This window comes from Lemur catta, chromosome 1, assembly GCF_020740605.2.
Source record: "Lemur catta isolate mLemCat1 chromosome 1, mLemCat1.pri, whole genome shotgun sequence".
Classification (NCBI taxonomy): Eukaryota; Metazoa; Chordata; class Mammalia; order Primates; family Lemuridae; genus Lemur; species Lemur catta.
In genome coordinates, this window is record NC_059128.1 from 66,211,278 (window position 1) to 66,232,495 (window position 21,218).

The window sequence follows — 21,218 nt, forward strand, 5'->3', positions numbered from 1 at the left end:
CCTCCACTGCAGTTAGTGTTTTTATCAGTGAGAGTGACGGCACTGGGTCTCCTTGCGGCTTGGTCCCCAGCCCCACCCGTCTGGGTCAGGAGCTCCTCTTCCCACACAGTGCTGGAGGAGGTAGATTGGAGATGGGCTTTAGGATGAGACACGTGCAGAAACTGGGTGGAACTGGAAAGCCACCTTCGGCCCTGGACCTTGGTGGGGTCCTGTGTGCTTTCATGGAGTGGGTGTCCTTCAGGCTTCACGGGATGCAGGAGTGCCTGCCTGGGGGCTGCCCTGGCCGAGGGGCTGCCACTCTGGCTTTGCTTTTCCTGATAGTTCCTGACAAGTTACTCTTAGCTCTTGGCAAAACTGTGAAATGGTGGCTGACTTGGCTACCTCTTGTATGAAGCCACACTTTCCTTTCTCCTGTACTCCCCACCCTCGTGCGAGGCTCCCTCCCCAGTACCTAACTGCAGGAATCCGGTATCTGTTCATCTGATGGCATGTGCTGCGTGCCAGGCGCTGTGCTAGCTGTTGGGGACACACAGGTGAACGGGGTCCAATTCCCATCCCCAGAAGTGCACAGGCCGGTGGACTTCCTTGCTGAGATGTTACCTGATAATAAGGGCTTCACATGTGACCCCCGGGGCACTGGATTTTATGGGTGAACCAAAAATATAAATAGTCCTTTAAGACTCAGATGGCTGCCCCTGCAGCGGCGGGTAGCAGCAGGGGGGCCGGTCTGTCCGTGCTGAAGACCCCTTCCGGATACCCCTGGAGCGTGCTCCTGCTTAGCCCGCTCTTTCTCCTGAGTACACTGTGACTCCACTTGCACTCAGAGGTCAGGTCTCCGAGTGAAGTTTCAGAGAATCCTCTAGAATCTTAGGCCTGTGGTCATGAGAAGTCATTTGGTCCATTCTTCTGCCTCCAGGGCTGGCCTGTGCTTAAGCCTTTTGGGACAGTAGAGCATCTGTCTGGAGAAGTCCATTCTACAGCTGGCCTCGGTGACACAATCCCTGCTGGGACGTTGACCTTCCCTCTGTGAGGCTGGGTCCAGGCTGGCAGAGCTGCAGCTTGGCCGCTGCCCTGGCTCACTGGGGCTGGGGGGGCTTCAGGGCCGGGCTCTTGGTGACCGTGTCTCCAGGTGTCCTCTCCTGGTGTTCCCTCCGGGCTAAATAGTGCCCAGTTCATTGTAGCTGGGGGAACCGAGTGGCCCCACTGTGGCAACCGTAGGCCCAGTGCTGACCTTCCTAGTGGGGCAGGAACCCTCCCCCTGGGCCTCCCCGCAAGGCCACTTTAATTCCTGCTGACATCCTGGGCGGGGCGTGGAGCCAGACGTGAGGACAGAGCGGCCAAGTTGGATGGAGTCTCTGCCCCGACCCCCGGCACTTGCTGAGCCTCAGCCCACTTGCCCCTGGTCCACCCCTTGACCTCAGCCTTAACTGCCTTTAAGTTTAGCAGCCTCGCACATGAGGGATGGTTCTTGCTGAAATGAGGAGCCCCTGGTTTTAGGTGGGAATTTCCCAGGTGGCGGAGCTGGCCTGCTCTGCAGATGGCCTCCTTCCTGCCCAGGCCTTGTCACCCTGTGCCTCAGCTTAGGTGGCGCCTGGAAGCAGGAGGCCTTACTCCCTCCATGGGTATGGGTGGGTCTCCAGCCCCGGCTGCATCACCCTCAGGTGACGGCACTGGGCTGTCGGGACTCCACAGACCCCCGGAGGCCTCCTGCAGTCTGGGTCTCCTCTGAGGTTCTTGGAGGGGTCTTCACTGCCTTCCAGGCTCCTGTCCCCTGCCCTAAGCCCCGTGTCCCTTCCGTCTCACTGCAGCCGACTCACAGGAGCAGACCCGCCTGCCCGCCCACCCACGCTCCCCTCCCTGGATCTCTGTGCAGAGCAAAGTGAATTACCACTTCAGGAAAAAAGAAGACAAACTAATTTGCCCTAAGTTTTTAACGGTTTTTAAAGTCTTGTTCTATTAACCCTCCCAGGGGCATTTTCATTTAGAAAGGGGAAGAAAATGCTTTAATGAAAAGAGATCCCCAATGGTGGAATCTCTGGCGTGTGTCAGGCTGAGAGGAGGCAGTTGGAGGCAGGAGGCCTCCCAGAGTCCCCCGCAGGGGACAAGTCCAGTGCCATCCTCCTGTGTGTGAGGGGACCCTTTTGTGCTGGGAGTTCTGAGACTTTTCCCTTTGGTGACCTTTAAAGGGATTGCATTTCGGCTGGAGATGGGGCAGCTTGGAAGGACCTGGGATTCTGTCACTACCCTCAGTACGTGGGACGCTGACTTTTGGTTCTGCAGGGGTCACGGAATCAGAGATGCACGGAGCTGGGGTAGCCTCCACTCTGACCTGCCATTTTATAGGTGGTGACCCTGAAACTCCCAGAGGGGAGGACATGCCCTAGGTCACCTATTAAAGCTGGTACAGGCTGAGTATCCCTAATCAGAAAATCTGAAATTAGAAATGCTCCAAAATCTGAAATTTTTGGAGTGCTGACATGACACTCAAAGGAAATGCTCCAGGGGGCATTTTGGATTCCTGATTTTCAGATTAGGGATGCTGAACTGGTAAGTATTACACTAATATTCCCAAATCTGAAAAGATTCAAAATCCAAACTGCTGCTGGTCCCAGGCATTTCAGATAAGGGATTCTCAACCTGTAGGTGAACTATAAAGGTACCTGGGGCTCGAACCCCCTCCCACTCCTGGGATTAGTAGGCACCCAGCTTGGGTCCTGGTAGCGGTTGTTGTTAGTGGGTGGCTGAGTGGTCCCTGAGGTACGTTCCCATCAGGGCCTGTGACCCTGGGGAGGAGTCCCAGGAGAGCGAGCAGTGTGCTGCGGATCCCAGGGAATCCCACTCCTTGTCTCCTAGGTGAGAGCTCGAGACATCTGCTCTCCGTGGCCAGGTCTCTGGGCTTGAGGGGAGAGAGCTCATCTCCCCTTTCCTCATTCTCATGTCCAGGATGGTGGAAGTGCGAAGTCCTGTTGGGCTCACAACCTCCTCCCCACCCTGCTCCTAGACTGGGTACCTCAAGGCGCTGGGCATGGGGCTGGGACCCGGGCAGCGGAGTGGTGGGTGGTCCCCAGCCACGAATCTGTCAGGCAGTGCAGTTTCAGTGGGGATCCAGTATGAGAAGAAAGGCAAAGGAAACGTTCCTGGAGGGCAGGAGACAGTGGGTGGCATTTTGGGGACACTTGCTGTGTGGTCCCTGCCTGCCAAATTTCAACTCCAGGTCACCACCACCCGTGTGTGGCCCCCGCTGTGGGTGGTCCAGTGCTGTGGCATGAGGACGGCAGGGGAGGGGCCCAAGCTTTCAAGTGGGTTTTCCTGGCCCCCAGCACAGCCTGCTAAGTGGAGTTTTTCAGATGTTATTCCAAGAAGAGGTTGACTTATGCAGCTTGTTGAATTGGGCTCCCTGGACAGCATCATGGACAAATGCCTTGGTTTCTCTCCGCCTGGCTCGAGATCACCAACAAGCAGAAAACGACCCCAACCAAACCCAGTCAAATGGGAAACGCCGTCTCTGCTCTTCCAATCACTTTTAATGAAGCTATGGGCAGCAGGATATACACAGCGCGGCTCAGATACACAGCATAGCAGGGCCTCGGTAATGAGATCATTTCCCCACATCTTGAGAAATAGAGTAACATGTATGTATTTCTTTATGAACACTATTAAAAAAAATAAACTCTTCACAACACTGTCCAGGAGCTAGTCCGAGAGACCCCCCGGGGCTCCCCTTCAGCGGGACAGCAGAGGCAGTGTGTGGGGAGGGGAGGGGTTTCTCCACGGCCGGGAGAGCTGCCGCAGCCCTGCCTCCGCCCTGGCTGTCAGCCGGTGACGGGCAGCAACAGGGGACACACCACAGGGCAGCAGTCTGGCAGCTCCTCAGCAATCTTCATCACAGATTCGGGCAGGATCTTGTCCGTGGCATTGCCGGGGGGCTGAGGGGCGGTGGGAGCCTTCTCCTCGTGGGCTGGGAGCACTCCCTCTGCGGGAAGAGGGGGAGGGCGGCGATGCGGAGCTCGCAGCGAGGGAGCAGGGGCTCTTCTGGTCTTGCTGACCTGGGGTGAGGAAGCACAGAAGTCAGGCTGGACGCCGCGGAGGACGCGGGACTGACAGGGAGGTGACGGGGGTGGCTCTGTGTGGGGCTGCGTCGTGGAGTTCCAGGAGCAAGTGGTCCTGGGGTTCCTTTTGACGGCAGCGGTGGACGGGGTGCAGTTGTCAGCAAGATGACCAGGCTCACTGGGGTGGGGGGCCTGGAGGCTCGAGCGGGATTAGGGGTGATATGAACGAGCATAATGACTTTTCCCTACTGCTCTGAGAGAGCCATGGTGGCACGGAGGACCTGAGGAAAGGACGTGGGGACCCTTTAGGAGACACTGTGGGAGGGCGGAGGGCACGCTGTGTGAGCGAGTCTGGGCCCCGAGTTGCTCTTTTCTCCCCCCATTCGCTGTGCGGCCCTCGATGTCACTTGGCCTCCCTTTCTTCGTTTCTAAAACAGGGATAATATCTGTTCTTCATCCCTCCTAGGGGAGAAAGCGCTCAGCTGAGGTGGCTGAAATGAGTGTGTTTTGTCGTACAATGTTTCAGGCTACTGTTATTAATAAGAGGAACTTGTAACAGAGGAAGTAGAAGAGTTTGACAGGCCCAGGCTTAGGTCCTAAGAGCAAGACCCTGCAGGGAGGTTTGCCCTCAGAGCTGGGGATCCACCTCGAAACCTGCACCCTGAACCCCGCTCCCAGCTTCGCTGCCCTCTCACCTCAGCTGGACCACAGCCGCAGCGTCATGAGCAGATTAAATCCAGCCACTTTGAGGAGGAGGATGCGGAGCCCCATCACTGACAGGTTTTGAAAGTTTAGGTTCGTATCTGTAAAACCAAGAGGTCGCAGTGGTTAGGGGTGTGCACGCCTGAGGTCTGCACAGCCCTGCAGGATGCAACAAAGGCTTTCTCAAGGCAGAGTGGGTGGGTGGGGTGGGCCTCAGCTCCTGGACCTGCCTCTCCCGTTGAGCTTTTGTGCACATCTCCTTGCAAACATATTTGTGCATTCCTCCGGGGTCAACGGTATTGTGTTTCAAAACAAAACCAGCCCCTGGACTTGGCCCTTCTTTTATTTCTGAGCTCCTGTGGGGATGGGGTAGAGGTAGGCGCTCAGAACTTATCATCGTAATGCTTTGGGTCTGGGCCCCTTCCATGAGCATCCAGTGGCTGAACCACAGGAGGGATGACTCAGGAAGAACTACTCAAATGGAAATGAGTATGTGCCCAGGGTAGGTGTCAGGGGAGGGGGTGTCCTTGAGAGGACACAGCCTACAGCCTGTGTGAGCTCTGTTGCTTTTCTCAAAAGGAGGCCAAACCTCTTGGCTACGGAGTGGACACGTCCTCAGGAGGAGGTCAGTTTAGGGCTACACCTAAGGGGCTCAGACGTTGCATAGCTGGGCCACCCAGAAGCTCTCGCTGGCTCCCCTGCCTGTGGAACTATTGCCGGGAACACAGAAGCCTGGCAGTGAGTCACTGGTCTAGCGGAACTCGACACTCATTCTCAAAGTACTGAGAACTTAGAAAAGAAACTTCATGCTTAGAAAAGAAAGTTAGAGATGCTGACAAGGATTCAAGCAAGACCCCGGGCAGCTCTGAGCAGGTCTCCACCTGCCGTTCCCATTCCTCATAACTGTGTTCCCACATCCACTAATTCCTCCCCCCTCCACCCTGTCTGGGTTATTGTGGGTTCACTGCCTTCACAACCCTGCTCAAAGCCAGGCTAGACCCCTCTCTTACCTGTTTCAAAGCTTTTCTGTACCAACTTGGCATCACAGGGAAATTCTAAAAGGAGAAATAAAGAAATTTTCTTAGCTTCCAGAGCACGTGGACTCTCCCGCCCCAGACCTCCCCGTCGCTGGGCAGGTGAATGTGCACAGCCTTTCCAAGCTTCCCGTGGAGAGATCTGGAGGGAACGTACCGCGTGTGGGCACCTGCTGGGGAGAGCCCTTGCCCCTGGCAGGACCAGCCCTCTGGCTTCTGGGCACCATTTTATTTACCACACAGGTTGGTTGTGCAAAGTACACGTCACATGACACAGGCCACAGGGGACTATCACACATAGACCCTGCTCTTGGGCAGTTTCAGTCTAGAGTCCAATAGGGGCAGTGAAATAAACACACAGTGACAAGGGCCATAAATTAGGTGTAGACATTTTCGTGTGTTCCAAAAAGTTTTTATTCCTGCACCCCAAATTTGTTCCTTTGCTGCATCCCTAGTTTGTTCCATTTCAGTAAATGGTGCTACCATTGACTCAGCTGCTCAGGCATAAAACCCAGTCACCTTCTCTGATCCCCTCTTTTCCTTCTCACCCCTGCAGGGTTCTGTCTTTGAAACCCAGTGGTGTTGGCCAACTCCCTGCCAGCACCCGGCCTGGGCCTCCATCATCGCCCTGCAATCACTCCCTTTCTGCTTCCACTCTTGGTCTACAACCCATTCTCCACACAGCAGTCAGGCTGATCTTTAAAAAAGGAAATTAGATGTCCCTCCTCTGCTTGAAGCCAATCAACAGCTTCCCAGTATATTTAGAATAGTATCTGCCCTGATGGCCTTCATGGCCCAGGGACCTGGCCCTGCTGACTTCACCAAGCTCGTTCCTACTGTTCCTCCCCATTCTCATTGCACCCCTGTCTCAGGCTTCCACAGGGTTTTCTCTCTGTCCTTGGCTTGGCTGGTACCTTCAAATAGCTTTTCCTCAGAGAGCCCTTCCCTGACTTCTGTCCTGAAGGGTAGCTGTTTCCTCAACCCCAAGTTAATGCAAACGTTACAATCTGAAGTTTCTTTGATTTTCCCCTGTGGATGGATGGGCTTCCCTAACTAGAGTAGAGAGATCTGCCCGCGGAAGCTCAGCTGGTGCTTTACTCCTCCACTGCAGCACCTGGTACATTCACATAGGTGCACAGTCAGTGGTTGTTGAATGAATGAGTGACTGAGTGAGGTTAGGAGCAGGGGAAGGTATTTTGGCAGACAGAGAGAAACGAGGGGAGACATCTTAGAGAAGGGCATTTGAACAGGGCCTGGTGGAGCAGGAAGGGGCAAACAGCCCAAGACAAGGTAGGAAGGTGAGAGCTCAGAGCAGGGAGACTGAGGCTGGGCCAGTGCCCTCTCCTGTCACCTGTCCATCTGCTTTTTGCCCAGGACATTCTGTGAACTGCCAGGGCAGGGCTCATTGCTCCTTAGTAAACAGAGTGTGGGGGCTTTGCTGACAATTGATGAGGCTGAAACTGCCAATCAGAGCAGCTTTTAACACCATTGCCCTGAGCTCTGGGCAGAACCAGGCCTCTCCTGCAGCAAGGAAACAGCTTAAGAAGGCATCAAGGCTGCACTCACCTGAGCTGGAGTAGAATTTCTCCTCCCTGAAGGTGTCTGCACATGCAAAATCAGTTTTGTTGCTCCAGGCCAAGGCTCCGTTGCTCTTGGAATCCATGGACCTCATGTCCAGCACAGTTTTGCCTGAGACGAACACATCAGATTCCTCGACTTGGGACACATTCAGTTCAGAAGCATAATCAGTGAATAGGCAGATGGAGGTGTTCCCAAATTTAGAGTCTTTCAGCTGGTACACGGCGGGGTCAGGGTCCTTGATATCTGTGGGCCAAGAGGACCAAGGTCAGGAGATGCTCTTGTTTCCCTCTTTGCCCCAACCCAGGCCAGAGTCCAGTTGCCAGTGATGAACAGAGTGGGGCCCTGTGGGGCTGGCAAGTCAGGGGCTCAGGCTTTATATGGGAAATAACATTTTAGAAACCAGCTGTTCACAATGGACTGGGACTCAGGGACAGGCACGAGCCATCAGTCCCGGCCAAGAGGCCAGGCTCGCAGTGAACATTCTCTGCCAAGCCCTGCCTGCCAGTCAAGGAAACCAGAAATGCAGGGCTATGTAATGATATTGCTTATTCTATAATACTTAATAGGAACATCTTCAAAACCTCAGCAAGCCTAGTAAACAACACAGCTCCAGCAGGGCAAAGGCAAGCGTAGAAAAAAGGCCCAGCAACGCAAACCATACGTCTTGGAACCTGGAGTGGCCTCCTGCACTTGGGCTGGGCATTGGCTAGAACTGGAGGTTTCTAACATGCTGGCATTAAGGTGGAACACCTATTGCATCGCCGGGAGATTTCTCTCTCACTGATAAAAGTTCTGGACTACAAATCCGAACACCTGTGTCCAAGCCCCGGCTCTACCAAAGAGTAATCTAGTAAATACTAGATATATCAGCTTGTGAAGTCTCAGGAACTTCACGTGCACAATGAAGATGTTGCGTCATCCACCTTCCTAACCAGGCTACTCTGAGAAACAAATGAGAGTTTCTTCACATAAACATCTATTTAATAAACTGTAAAGTACTGAACAAAGGTTAGTAAGTAGTTAGAGCTCCTGACGCTGCCAGGGTATCGCCGTGGAAAAGTGCTGCTGAGTAACACGGAGTCACAGTTTCTACTCTGCAGCCCCAGGAAGCAGGAGCTGCTGGAAGCATTTCCTTAGTGCTGAGACTCATTCTTTAGTATTTCCGTAGGATTCTGTGTTTTTAATGTGACTCTCATTGTTTATTCTTTCCAACCTCCTGCCTTTAGAGAAGGAAGCAGAGGTTTGAAGGGAGGATTAGCACATTGGGGCCACCCAGAGAGTTTCCAGCAGGGTTGGGATTAGAACTTCCTGCCCCTGTGGTTCTCTGCTCCCAGAGCTCCTCATACATGAACAAGGTTTCTCAGATCCTGGCAGTGCACCCCACTTGCTGAGCCAGCCAGGGTGGCCTTGGCAATGCAGACATCCAGCTGGATGAAAACCAAAGAACTCAGCCCTCGGCATGTCCTTGGGATGCCGATGAAGGTAGAGAGCTGCCTGCAGTGTGGGCTGGACCCGGAGCTGCAGAGCAGGCCGTAGGCTCCATGGTCGGGTGGGGGAGACACCAGAGCTCTGGCCGGGAAGGGTTCTGCCTACTCCCTTCCAACCTCCACATACCTGTGCAGCCTGACATCACTGAGGGTTAAGGCCCTGAGGCATAATTTCTTTACTGGGAGGGGAGAGACAGAGTTAGCTCCACTGACACATCCCAGTGGGTTGTCAGTCATCAGTGGGGGTCTTGGGTAGGAATGCGGGGATGTGGAAGAGTGTGGAAGTGCTGAGAGAATGTGGCCTTGAGGGTGAGGCAGTGGATCAGGTGCTGCAGGACAGAGTTTGGCTTTAGAGGGGAAAGAGGGTTGCTGTGGGGGCCAGAAGCCCAGCTCTGAGTCCTGGTTATACAGCCACTCAAGCCTCGGGGCCAGGGGGTGTCAGACTGGAGAGGGTCTAGACCACCCTGTCCAATATGATAGTCTCTAGCTACACGTGGCTATTTAATTGAAAATTAACCAAGACTAAATGCAACTTAGAATTCAATTAAAAATGAAAACTTCATTTCAGTAGCCACATACAGCTGGTGGCTACTGCACTGGACGGTGCCGGTTGCCAGAACATCCCCATCATCACAGACAGTTCCGCTGGGCAGCGTTGGCCCAGAAAATGCCGTGCCATACATACAACGTGAGATTTTGAGGAATGGCAACAGGAGCTGAGTTAGAGGCACTTAATATTTTTTAGTCCCCTGTCACTTTCGTCCCCATGTACCTTTGGTGCAACCTTATCTTGTCTGAAAATAAGAAATGAGCCATTTTTAATTTGGAGGTCTTTAGGGGTGCATATGCCAGAGCCCCGTGGGGAGAGACATCCTATTCCACCCAACTAAGAAAAACATGTCCTACCCCTGATGCTATCAGAAGGTAGCCTTAGCAAGACCGATTGATGTTTCAGTGTGGAAGTTCAGCTTTTCTAGACCCTACCCTGTCATTTTAATTCAAAACTAACTGCAGAAGCACATGTCAGAATGCTCCAGTACTTTAGATCCCCAAGGGCGCAGCAGTGATTGAAAACTCCTTTGCCAATAAATCTGTGCTCTGTAGTTAAGCACTGGGAACCCAGAAACGAGAGTGAGTGACGCTGACTCCGAGTCCCACTGAGGCTCTGCTGGGCGTGGGAAGCAGCAAGCATGGGCAGACTCACCTGGAGTAATGGCAACTCTGGTTCCTTTGCCAAATTGCAACTGGGAGGCAACACCTGCATCCCACTCCCAAAGTCTCCATTACAGAAACCCCTAGGTTTCTCCTCCTCTGAGGCTTGGGGTAACCCCTCTTTGAGCCCACTCAGGAAGGAAGGAGAGGGGAGGCCCCTGCATCACAGCTGGTTCCTCTCACCTTCACATCTGGTCTGCATTTCTCACCTGGATTCTCAGCTTCCCAGTGGCTGTGTTCTCCTGAGTACTCTAGTATTCCTTTTCTCCATTGTCTAAGAAGACACCTTCTTTCCCATGCTCTCCACCCAACTTTATTATCAGATGTGTTTACTTAGGACAAAATGCATGTGCCTTGTTCATTCCCAAGATCACACCTTCTTTCTTGTTGTCCTTATGCCCGGAACTCCCCCTTTTTCCCTTTCTGTGCTCCTATAGATCTTACCCATCCTTCAGGGCTCAAACAATCCTTCATACTGCATAAAACTTTCTCCATCTAGGCCAGCTTTGCAGCTGGGACCCTATCCCTCTGAATCTCTATTGTGCTCATCGACATCGTCAGTCGGTTCATACTAAAATAGCTTTCAGTTTGCTTAATTTACAATAGCTCTGTACCTTTGGCTATTTGGGGATAGGTCAGACATCTATCTTAGGCTTTCTACTCAGTGTAACATTTTATAGAGTGATAGCCACATAGAAGGCATTTAAAAATACCTTCTGAATGATTAAAGTCAAACTTTAATGTATTTGACTTAGAGAAACACAAATATTCAAGATTGATAGTGATGCATTTTCCCTTCCCAGCCCTCTGTAAAACAATTAGTTATAACATACACAGTTAGCGTTGCCATAGTAGGAACTAATATCTCTCGGGAAGGAATTAATGACATTGGCCCATGGGGTTGCAAACGGTGCTGCCCGGGATGACTCACCAGTTATGACGGACACTTGGGTCCCCTTCCCAAATACGAGTTTACCACTCATTCCTCCAGTATTCACACCGCAGGTGACACCATTACAGAAACTCCTGGGACCTATGACTTACATAGGAGAAGGACTTTTCTCCTATTTAAGGACAGGAGAATCACATTCCTAAGAGTTAGACCTGCTCTTTTGTATTGAAATTTTGTCTCTGGTCCGTACAGTCTTTTTCCTCTTGCCCCCTTCTGCTGTGGTTACCTGGGCTGAGGTTGTGATTTCATGTGATTTCGATAAACCAAGAATCCAGTAGAACAAAAACCCCTGTTCAGGGCAGCAGTATCTTGGATACTCTCGTGGAAGGTGCAGGATGACTTACACATCACCTGTCTTGTGACTCCTAAAGTCTCAGCCTAAGGATAATGTCTCCAGAGCACTGAATGCTGGATGGAGGATTTTCTGGGAATGAGTAGAAAGAACCATTTGGGATCCTACAGAGGAAAATACCTGGGCTCAAGTCAGCATCCTGGACAAAGAAAAAATAGTTGTCAATGTCCACCCTTGTCCCACTCTACTTACTTGGCTGGATGCTCAGTCTGGTCCCTGATCCAAAGATTAGCTTGGAGCCACTGCTGTACCCACACTGCGGGTAAGGTCTTTGCGATAACCTTGCTGATGCCAATCTGCTGGAACTCGCTTGGGTCTCAGAGCACCAATCTAAAATTCTCACTGGGTCTTTGTTCCTCAGATCTCCTATTTCCCAAGGAAACTATTCCCCTTTCTTGTTATGGTAATGTAAACTTTAGTATAGCAAAGCCTTAATAATAATAATTATAATAGTAGTATTTTAGAAAAGCTACTACTTATTGAGTACTTTTTATATTCTGGGCATTATCTCATATGATTATGATGTTATGATGTTATTGTCATTTTGCTGCGGAGAAAGTGAAGACTTTATTGAATACAGCTGCTGAGGGTAGAGCCAGAATTTCCCCCAGGTCTGTGGGCCTCCCTATACATTGCTGCCTCCACACCTTGTTATTTCATGTGGTTTACTTGCCATTCAGATGGGGGTCTGGGTCACTTTTACCCTTAGGAGAGGGTTCAAAACTACTCGACTCCAGAGAGGAAGATTCTTTGAGCAGGTATCCCTGTGCCGTGCTCATTAGACAGTCCAGGGAATTTAGCTACCTGCTGCAATAAAAGAGAATTTGTGTTTGCCAGTAACTCATCTCTTTCCCCCAAGGGCACTTAGCTAATTTCCTGAGTATTCAGATTATCTGGTGCTGATATTATCGGCTTCGCTTGAAGGCACCGAGTATCTGGACCTCTTTTTATGTTTCTGTAAATTATTCTGGTCAGATTTTCATTTACTCAATTGGCTCTTGGTACTTCTGTCTTTAATATGAGAAATGGGAACATTTTAAGTCACCAAGAGAGCTTGTAGAAAGGGAAAATGAGTGCTTCCTGTATCCCCAGGTCTGCTATAAATCATCGCCTATCTTCCCGCAGACAAGTTCTTGGTTCTTCTTGCCCTGGTCATTTGTGTGGTCATACTCACATGGGTACACGGCCAGTCTGGTCCCTGCTCCAAAAATCAGCTTATTGATGCCACTAGATGCCACACAATAGGAGGGTGCTTTACAAGAACTCTAACCTGGGCGTGACCAGCCTGGCTGGGGCTCTCCACTGCCTGTCTCTGATTTCTGGGCTCCCCCAAGTCAAACTTTCTCCGACAAGAGAGACAGTTCTTACCATCGTGTCTTAATTCCTCCTACCCACCCTGCAGGCACTATCAGGAGCCTCATTGATGCTGATTATTTCTTTCTAATCATCACAAAATAACTTCATTTTATTTTGGCAATTGCTGGACACTGAGGCAGCTGTGCAGCAAATGCTCCTGCCACTGCTGGGAACAGCTCCAGGGCAGAAGTGGATGCAGTCGAGGTGCAGGGTCTCCTGCTACGAACAAGGGCAACTTGAAAGCCTTTCCCAAATGTGAATTTTTGGTCTTCTTTCTGCACATCTCCCTCACACACCTTGGAGCTATACATTTCAAAGATGATTCTGGTCCTAATGAGGAAAAATTTCCTTAGAACAACTGTTTCCTGGGTGGTCTCTCAAGCAGAGACATAGACTTCATATATTTATCATCAGATCTCTTTCCTTTTTGCTGCTAAAACTCATTTGTGCTGCTTCCCTATCACAGATATTATAATCCTTTTGCTTCTGAACTCTGGTTCTTGAGAAGTACGAGAGATTTCAGGCTTTCTAAATCCAGCCTGAACCCATGGCAGGGAAGAGGCTTTGGTGAAGCACGCAAAGAACAGATAAATACAGCGGCGCTCTTCCTTGGAGAGATGGGCTTCCTCCCACCCACGTGCATTTGGATGGATTCTGTAATTTCCCAGTTTTGAGCCTAATAACGCTCTCTATTGAAGAATACTGTTAATGTCTAAACCAATATGTTTTATACAGTAATTCCCCTCCACTCAAACCTTCCCCAGCTCTCCTAGCCAGAAGACATCTTTTTCACGATCATTTATTTGGTGACATCTATGTGCCAGGCATTGTGCTGAGTTGTAGAGATGTGAGGATGAAGGGGAGAGGGTCTTGCACTCACTCACCAAGCTTAAGGTGCTGGAGGAGGCATATAAGTACCAGGCAACTAGGCTAGAAGGTTAAGCATGCCTTCCATCGTGCTCCCATTGCAACGTGTATGTACTGCCCCTGTAACATGGTGTCACTGGGCTGTAAGTGTCTGCTTACACCCTGAGCTCCCGGATGGCAGAGACTCTACGTTTTACTCTCTTCCCTCCCTCCGTCTCTCCCTTCCTTCTTTCTTCTCTCCCTCCTTTCCTTCCTTCCTTCTTTCTTCTCTCCCTCCTTTCCTTCCTTCCATCCCTCCTTTCTCTTTTTGCCTTCCCTCCTTCCCTCGGCTTCCTTTCCTTCCTTACAGCTAGCATAGTACTTGGAATAAAATAGTTGCTCAGGCCGGACGCGGTGGCTCACGCCTGTAATCCTGGCACTCTGGGAGGCCGAGGCGGGCGGATCGTTTGAGCTCAGGAGTTCGAGACCAGCCTGAGCAAGAGCGAGACCCCGTCTCTACTAAAAATAGAAAAAATTATATGGACAGCTAAAAATATATATAGAAAAAAAATTAGCCAGGCATGGTGGCGCATGCCTGTAGTCCCAGCTACTCGGGAGGCTGAGGCAGGAGGATTGCTTGAGTCCAGGAGTTTGAGGTTGCTGTGAGCTAGGCTGACGCCATGGCACTCTAGCCTGGGCAACAGAGTGACTCTGTCTCAAGAAAAAAAAAATAGTTGCTCAATAAATATTTGTCAAATGCATCAACCTTTTAAATATTTTATTTCATTTCTAATGCAGTCCTGCTACCTTCTTTTCTTAGGACTATTTTATTTCTTCTTTAACTTCTGTATGCTTCCATTTTCAAAACTTTTTATTATTTTTATGGCATTATTTAGGTTTTAAGATTTTCCCATATCTCTCAATTGGACACGGAATTTTGCGAGTGTGTCCAATGCCCAGAGTCTTTGGGAAGTGTAATTCATCACCTTTCATGAAAACCAAATGGTAACAAAAATAAATCTTTTGGCACAGTCACAATTTCTTTTCTGATAAAGATCTTTTGTCTCAAGGGAATCTAAAAACAGCAAAAGAGTCTGTCTCTGCAATGATGAAAAGGCCAATTCCCACCGGCAATAACAACTATTAGAAAACAAACTACTATTAAGCTAGTGGCTGGGAATTCAGATTTCAAGACATTCAAGCCTCATAAAGAAATATGAAAAATTAGTTCAGGTAGTACAGATTCATCATCTAAGAAAGCAGAGTAGGGACGTTCTGTGTCTTTGGCCAGAGACTAAGTTCAGGCACTTACTTGGCTGCACTTGGAGTCTTGTTCCACTCCCAAAAGTAAGTGTTCTGCCGCTTGTGTCCCCACTCTGCTGCAATGCAGTACAAATACCTGCCCTGCCACCTGGGCAGCTGCCCCTGGCGCCTCACACGCTCACGGCCTTCTCTCTTAGGGAACAAAGCTTCTAAACCTGTTCCATGATTTTGATGATAAATTTCTCCTTCCATGTAACTTTAGGCCCAACACACGGTCCCCCTAAGTCCTCCTTTTCTCCCTGCCATACCTGCATCCTGCCAACCCAGTCCCATGACTCTACTGAGCCCTTCAGAAACGCTGAGTCACCACGCCGTGGCCACTGTGGTAAGAAGGCTCAGGATAGGCAAACAAAGGACCAAACAGGTGGCTTCTTAGGTGTGGGGTCTTCCTTCACCGAGCGCAGGAGGCATGGTGGTAGCAGTGTAGTGGCATTAAATGAGGCCCTAGCATTACATAGGTTTGTGTTAAACTCTAGCTCTGTTATTCCTAGCTACATCATCTTGGGCAAGTTACTTACTCCAACCCTCTGTTTCCTTGTCTGTAAAATGGGCATAATACCAGCCACCTATCATTAGGATGGATGTGAGCACTGAAAGAGAACTTGTATGAAGAACAGAGCATGGTCACGGGCACATGTCAGGCACTGAGTAAACAGTAGCTCATGACAGGCTGATTCCCAGCCTTGCTCTATGCTGGGGGAAAGGACGAGGCTTCTTGCAGCCAGAGGAGGCCCATCCCTGCCCTGCCCACTGCAGCACTGCCGAGGCCTCAGCCGGCACTCTGGCTGGCGTGCTGTAATCTGGGGGAAGATATCTCACGGATCTGAGGGCCGGTGGTAACAGAGTCTCAGCCACAGGGGTGAGGGGCAGGGTAGACCCCTGGCTGCCAACAAGAAAGTTCTGTTTCAGAAACACAAAGAGTGAAGTCTTTTCTCAAAACTTGGGGATTTGTCCTCTGAAAACATTATGCAAAACCCTCGTCCAGCACAGCCGCAATCATGTCATTAGAGCCGACACACTGATAGTTACTCCCTGGCAAAGGAGGACTCCTTTAACGACAGAGCAGACCACACTGCAGACTCACTGTCGCGATATCCTTCCTAACAGTCTGTAGACAACACCTCCCTGATCATTTCTACGACGCTCACACGGATGAACAATGTGGCTCGTCCCTCTTCCAAATGCAAGTTGGCGGTTTCCTCCTGATGCGTACACCGAGGAAAGCCTTTGGTAAAACCTGTCTCACGTGACCGTCCTCTACCGATGGCACCAGTGGCGTTGGGGTGGCAATCCTGGGAAACACAGGCCAATGCTCCCTGGGTGGCACCACTGTCTGCAGAGCCCCCGAGTCCTGGGGCCCAGGGGCAGGGATGTGAGCAGGCAGGATTCAGGCCCTTCCTGAGATCTGTGCTTTTGTCCTTTCCTCTTTACTCCCTGGAATTAGGCCAACACTTCCAAAGCCCTTTGACTCCTTTATTTCTAACGACCTAGACTCAGACGGGGAGCTGCCTGCGTGAAACTCTAGGACTGCTGAGAAAAAAGTCACAATAATTTCCATAAAATTTTTGAAAGATGAGAGGCAATCAGAGACCAGGCTGCCTACTTCAGAGGCGTGAAAGCCGAGGCTCAGGGAGGTCACAGCGTGGGCCGCAGACCTGGGCTGAGGCGGAAATTCAGCCTTGGGTTCCCAGGCCCCACGAGCGCTGCTGACAGACACTCAGCTTATCTCTCCCTGGGTTTGAGGGTCACTTAGCAAAGAGCTGCATGGCTCCACTGAACTGGGGCGAGAGTAAGGGGCTGGGGCCCTGACACCGCTCTGCACTGACCATCAACGCGGCCTTGGATAGACGTTAGACCCTGGGCCTCAGGCGCCCTTGTAACACGAGCAAGATGTCTCACTTCTGTGATCCTCTGTCCAACTGGAAACCCAGCCTCAGGGAAGGGTAGGGACAGCTTTATACAGAGAATGGGAGTGTGGTCAGTGGAGATACCAGGAGAAGGGGAGGGAACAAACCAGGGGCAGGCAAGGATTTGGGGCAGTGACCATCTACGATCCTTAGGTGTGGCATTGATGAACGGCACGACCTCCCTCACTCTCAGGGAAATATGATAAGAGGTTGTTCAGCGCTGGGGTGGGGACAGGGCCAGGTGGGGTGGAGGGGCCATTTGTGCAGGAGGATTCTAGTTCACTTACTTGGTATGACCACCACTTGGGTCCCCTTCCCAAAAGTGAGTCTGTTGTTCCCATAGTCACACTCTGGGTTAGTGTATTACAAAAACGGCCTGGTTTTGCCCACCCTTTCATGGAGGACACATACCCTTCTCAGTAGCTCTAGGATCTGGAAACCCTGCAAGGCTGATTCTAAACTTTTCCCTGCAGGGTGTGGTGTGAGGACTCGAGGGAGTCCCCCAGTGGGTGGACACAGCACCAGCTCCCAGTGCTGTCCCCAGCCTTCATTTTCCTGATCATGGCTGCCAACAAACGTAGCCTCTGGGTATACTCCTCTGGGAAATACAGCATCTTTACAAAACTTTGTGAAAAACACTGCTTCCTACATAGGCTGGGTGGGTGTGAGTATTTCTAAAGATACCAGGGAGCGGGCGGGTATTTTCCCACTTCATCTGCCATCCTTGCAAAGAAGCACCATTTTGCATATGGGGACATATGCAAAAACGCATTTCTCACTTTGCCAGAAAGAGTAGGAGCAAGAGCATTTCCAGCACACTGTTCTGGGGCACATGCTACAAACATGTCTCAGCGTGACTCAGAGTCACCGCGTCCTCTTGGGGCTGAGCGAGAGTCCTGGGTGACTCACGCCTGACTCATTCATTTCTGTTTCTGTTCTCACCTTGCTAAGGAGGCTAACTGCCAACGGGGCTTTTTGTCCTCAAGAAAGTCAAACATTTCAGCACAGAACAGACTCGAATCCTTTTCCAGAAACATATGGGGTAGAATTGTGCTTGTCCTCTGCCAGGGAATGGGGTCTGTTGTCATCCCTGTCCTGTCTCCAGCCATCAGGGCTCCCTGTCCTCCCCACCCCCGCCTCATCTTGGCACATGCACATATAAATTGTTAGACTTTTCATTATGAGTGCTGTGCTCTGATAAGACTGGAAGTTCTTGAGGTCAGGGGCCATATCTTAGGCTTCTTTTTCTTCTTTTCTTTCTTTCTTTTTAAACCAACTATGGTCCCTGGCTTGTTGATGATACTTAATTCTCATTTACGGAGTTGAACTGATTTTTACTGTGCATAATTATTTGGACAAGGAGGCCAGTTTTGGGAGAGGTTAAAAGCTAAGTATACTATGGGTAAATGTGAGCTGCAAAATCTGAGTGCTTAGGCAAGGAAAAATCAAAGAAGCATTTCTAAGAGAGGTAATAAGGATGCGGTATAAAAACCAAAGCTTTGTGAGATTCATATTGACCTTCAGCAGAGAGATGGGAACTAAACGAATAAGAAACTTGATTCAAAGGAAACACAAACATTTTTCTCCTTATAGGACAGAGATTCTCCTTAAAGGGTAAAAAGAATAATACGGCAGAAAATGTATGCTTCAAGCTAGCAGTCTTATTATGATGAATAATAACAAAATAGTAATAATAATAATAATCGATTATAGACCAGAGTAAATGCTATAAATATAAACCCAATGTTAAGGGTGGGGCTACACATTTCTGGAGATCTGACTTACTTGGGCTGACCAGAAGTTGGGTGCCAGTTCCAAACACAAGTTTCTGTAAGCCTGTGTTCACACTCTGACGTAACTCTATACAAAATGGCTCCTTGTAACTGGGCCATAGCCTAGGATTCCTCAGTCACACACAAGTTAGTTGCTAAGGATGCTACTGTGTCTGCATGCATGCACCAAAGTGGTGGGAGGTATGATTTTACCATTTAACTTTCATTTTCCTAAGATCATTCGAAGATGGCAACAAATAAGGCAGAACCCAACAGAAGATTCTGCTTTGTACATAGTGGATTATATAAAAGATGTCACTAATACTCAGGTTGAAAAAATCATTTATATAAGTATAGTTTCAGTTCTAGACAGGACCTAGGAAAGTTTTATCCATACCCACTTACCGAGTGTTTGTTACATGTTTCCTGTAAGAATGATGCCTATGGACCTTACATAATGCAATGTTATTACTGCCAACTATCTTCTTATTTAAATAGCAGATAAAACCATTTCCCTCCCCCCAAAAATCAATGAAAACAGATATACCTAAACTGTAACAAAAATCAGGTTATTTCATGGAACTTACTTGGATCAACAAACAGTCTTGTTCCTGTCCCAAAGATAACTTTGAAGCCTCCAGTATTTCCCACAGTGATTTGTACTGTGACAAAATGAGCCACTTCCTTCTCCTTCCATTTTTATACCACAACTGGGGAGCAGGTCCAGAGTGCCTATAGTAAGGCGCTGATATTAAGAAGCACCTTTTCCTGCTCCCCTAGTAAAACCCACTTGGTTTTTTCCTGTCATGAACGTATCTTACACCTCCTACCTACCAGAAGGTTAGTTCACCAAACAATAGTCATAGAATACGGCTCCAGGACCAGGACCCCCAGGTTCTAGTCCAACCCTCGTTCTCACTGACTTTATGACTTTGGGCAATTCTACCAACCTCTCTGGCTCTTAATTTCCTTATCGGAAAATAAAGAGGTCTGAACTAGCTGATTTCTAAGCTCCCTCTCAGAGCTAAAGTTCTATGATCTGGTGATGTACAAAGTGCCCTCATGCTGCATTTTCTATAATTCACAAACGAGTCAGGCACTTGCAGAGCAGTTACACTGGTGGCTGGTCTGCCTAGGGACAATACAAGAAACAGTGAGGGAAAGGGACAATCAACAAGGGAGTGGCTGCTGCTGGCTCCCCTCTCTCCTCTCCCCATCGGGGCAAATGCTCCCAGCAGCCCTGCACGTTTCGTTTCATCATTGAAACGGGAAGTGAATCCCTTCGACATTTGGGGGATCTAGGTCAACATTTCCTAAAGCTCCATCTCTAACTCATGGCAATATCTAGGGACAGAAAAGATAAATTCCAAGTATTTCCTTACTCACCGTGATTGGTATCACCTCTCATTTCTAAGCAAACCCTGGCACAGGGTCTGGGACATCATGTAGCAGAAAGAGCAGAGCTTTGAGATCAGGCAGGCAGACCTGGGTTTGAATTTAGGCCCTTCTACTCACTAGCCTTGGGATTTTGGGCAATTACTTCTCTGAGCCTCAGTTTCTTCTTCTGCAAAACAGGGACACTGCTTCCTCCCTCATAGAGTTGTTTGAGGATAAATAATACTATGCATCATGTATCTAGCATCTCACCCACACATCAAAGGTGCTGAGATGGTGGTTATTACTTCTATGTTAAGTTAGATTATTGACTAACAAGATAATTTCCTTAGGGTTATAGAATTTGTTTATGAAATGTCAACAAGACTCCGTACCCTTGAGTGCTATAAACTCTAGGGTGGTATAGGAGTGAGATCCCAGAACTACAAATTTTGAGTGCTCTGACCCCTTATCTACTGGAGGAGTCTGAGGCACACACTTGTTCAATATCACACAGCCAGTTGGGGCCAAATCAAATCTAAGACTGTGGACTGAAATCAGAAGCCCCAGGCTCTGTACTTCGCTGACTCTTATTGATCAGTGTCTAGTGTGAAGGGACATAATCTCTGGAGTGAATTGGGCCTAGCTGTTTTGGAGCACGGATAAAATGACCTTGAATATCCTCCCCTGAGTGCTCCTCTAAATTCATGGCAGTAGAAGCAGAAGGGTCTATTACAGCATGGACATGCAATTTTCTATTCGTCCAGATTTTTTCCTCTAACTGGCTCCATTTAGCTCAACTCTAGTGTTGAAAACACTAATGTTGAACAGAGCTTCTGTCAGCCTTATATCTTGGAAAAAGTCTTAATGGTTAGCTAAACTCCACCCCAAAGAAAATATGCTCATATATTGTTTGAATACTTTCACTCATTTGTCTGAGTGTCACAATTCTGAATCTTTCAGTTCTAGATAAATTAAAAATAAGATGTAATGACAAAAATGACAGGAAAAAAAAAAATCTCCTTTTCTTCTGTTTACTGTCACCAGAATACATTTTGTAGCTACCATAGAATCTCATACTTACTCAGCTTCACTTTTAGCTGAGTGCCGGTGCCAAAGGTGAGTTTGTTTCCTCCTCCCCAGGAGCCCCACAGTGTCCAATGCCTCACAATAAACTCCCTCTGCCACTTTACCCCTTTTCTTGGTTTACCCTAATGAGTTAGAAAATACTCAAGATTTAATAGAGCTATTAGACTTATTCATGTAAGAAA

The 21,218-nt window shown here is 49.3% G+C and overlaps 1 gene segment (V, D, J or C); it reads right to left on the bottom strand.

The window, feature by feature from the left end:
- Window positions 1-3,504: 3,504 nt before the first annotated feature.
- The window catches only part of LOC123620673, a 477,715-nt gene continuing 460,001 nt past the window's right edge, over window positions 3,505-21,218 (bottom strand). Inside the window, 4 exon segments of the C gene segment in view lie at window positions 3,505-4,046; window positions 4,745-4,852; window positions 5,762-5,806; window positions 7,352-7,609. Of these exon segments, the coding sequence occupies window positions 4,746-4,852; window positions 5,762-5,806; window positions 7,352-7,609 (410 nt within the window).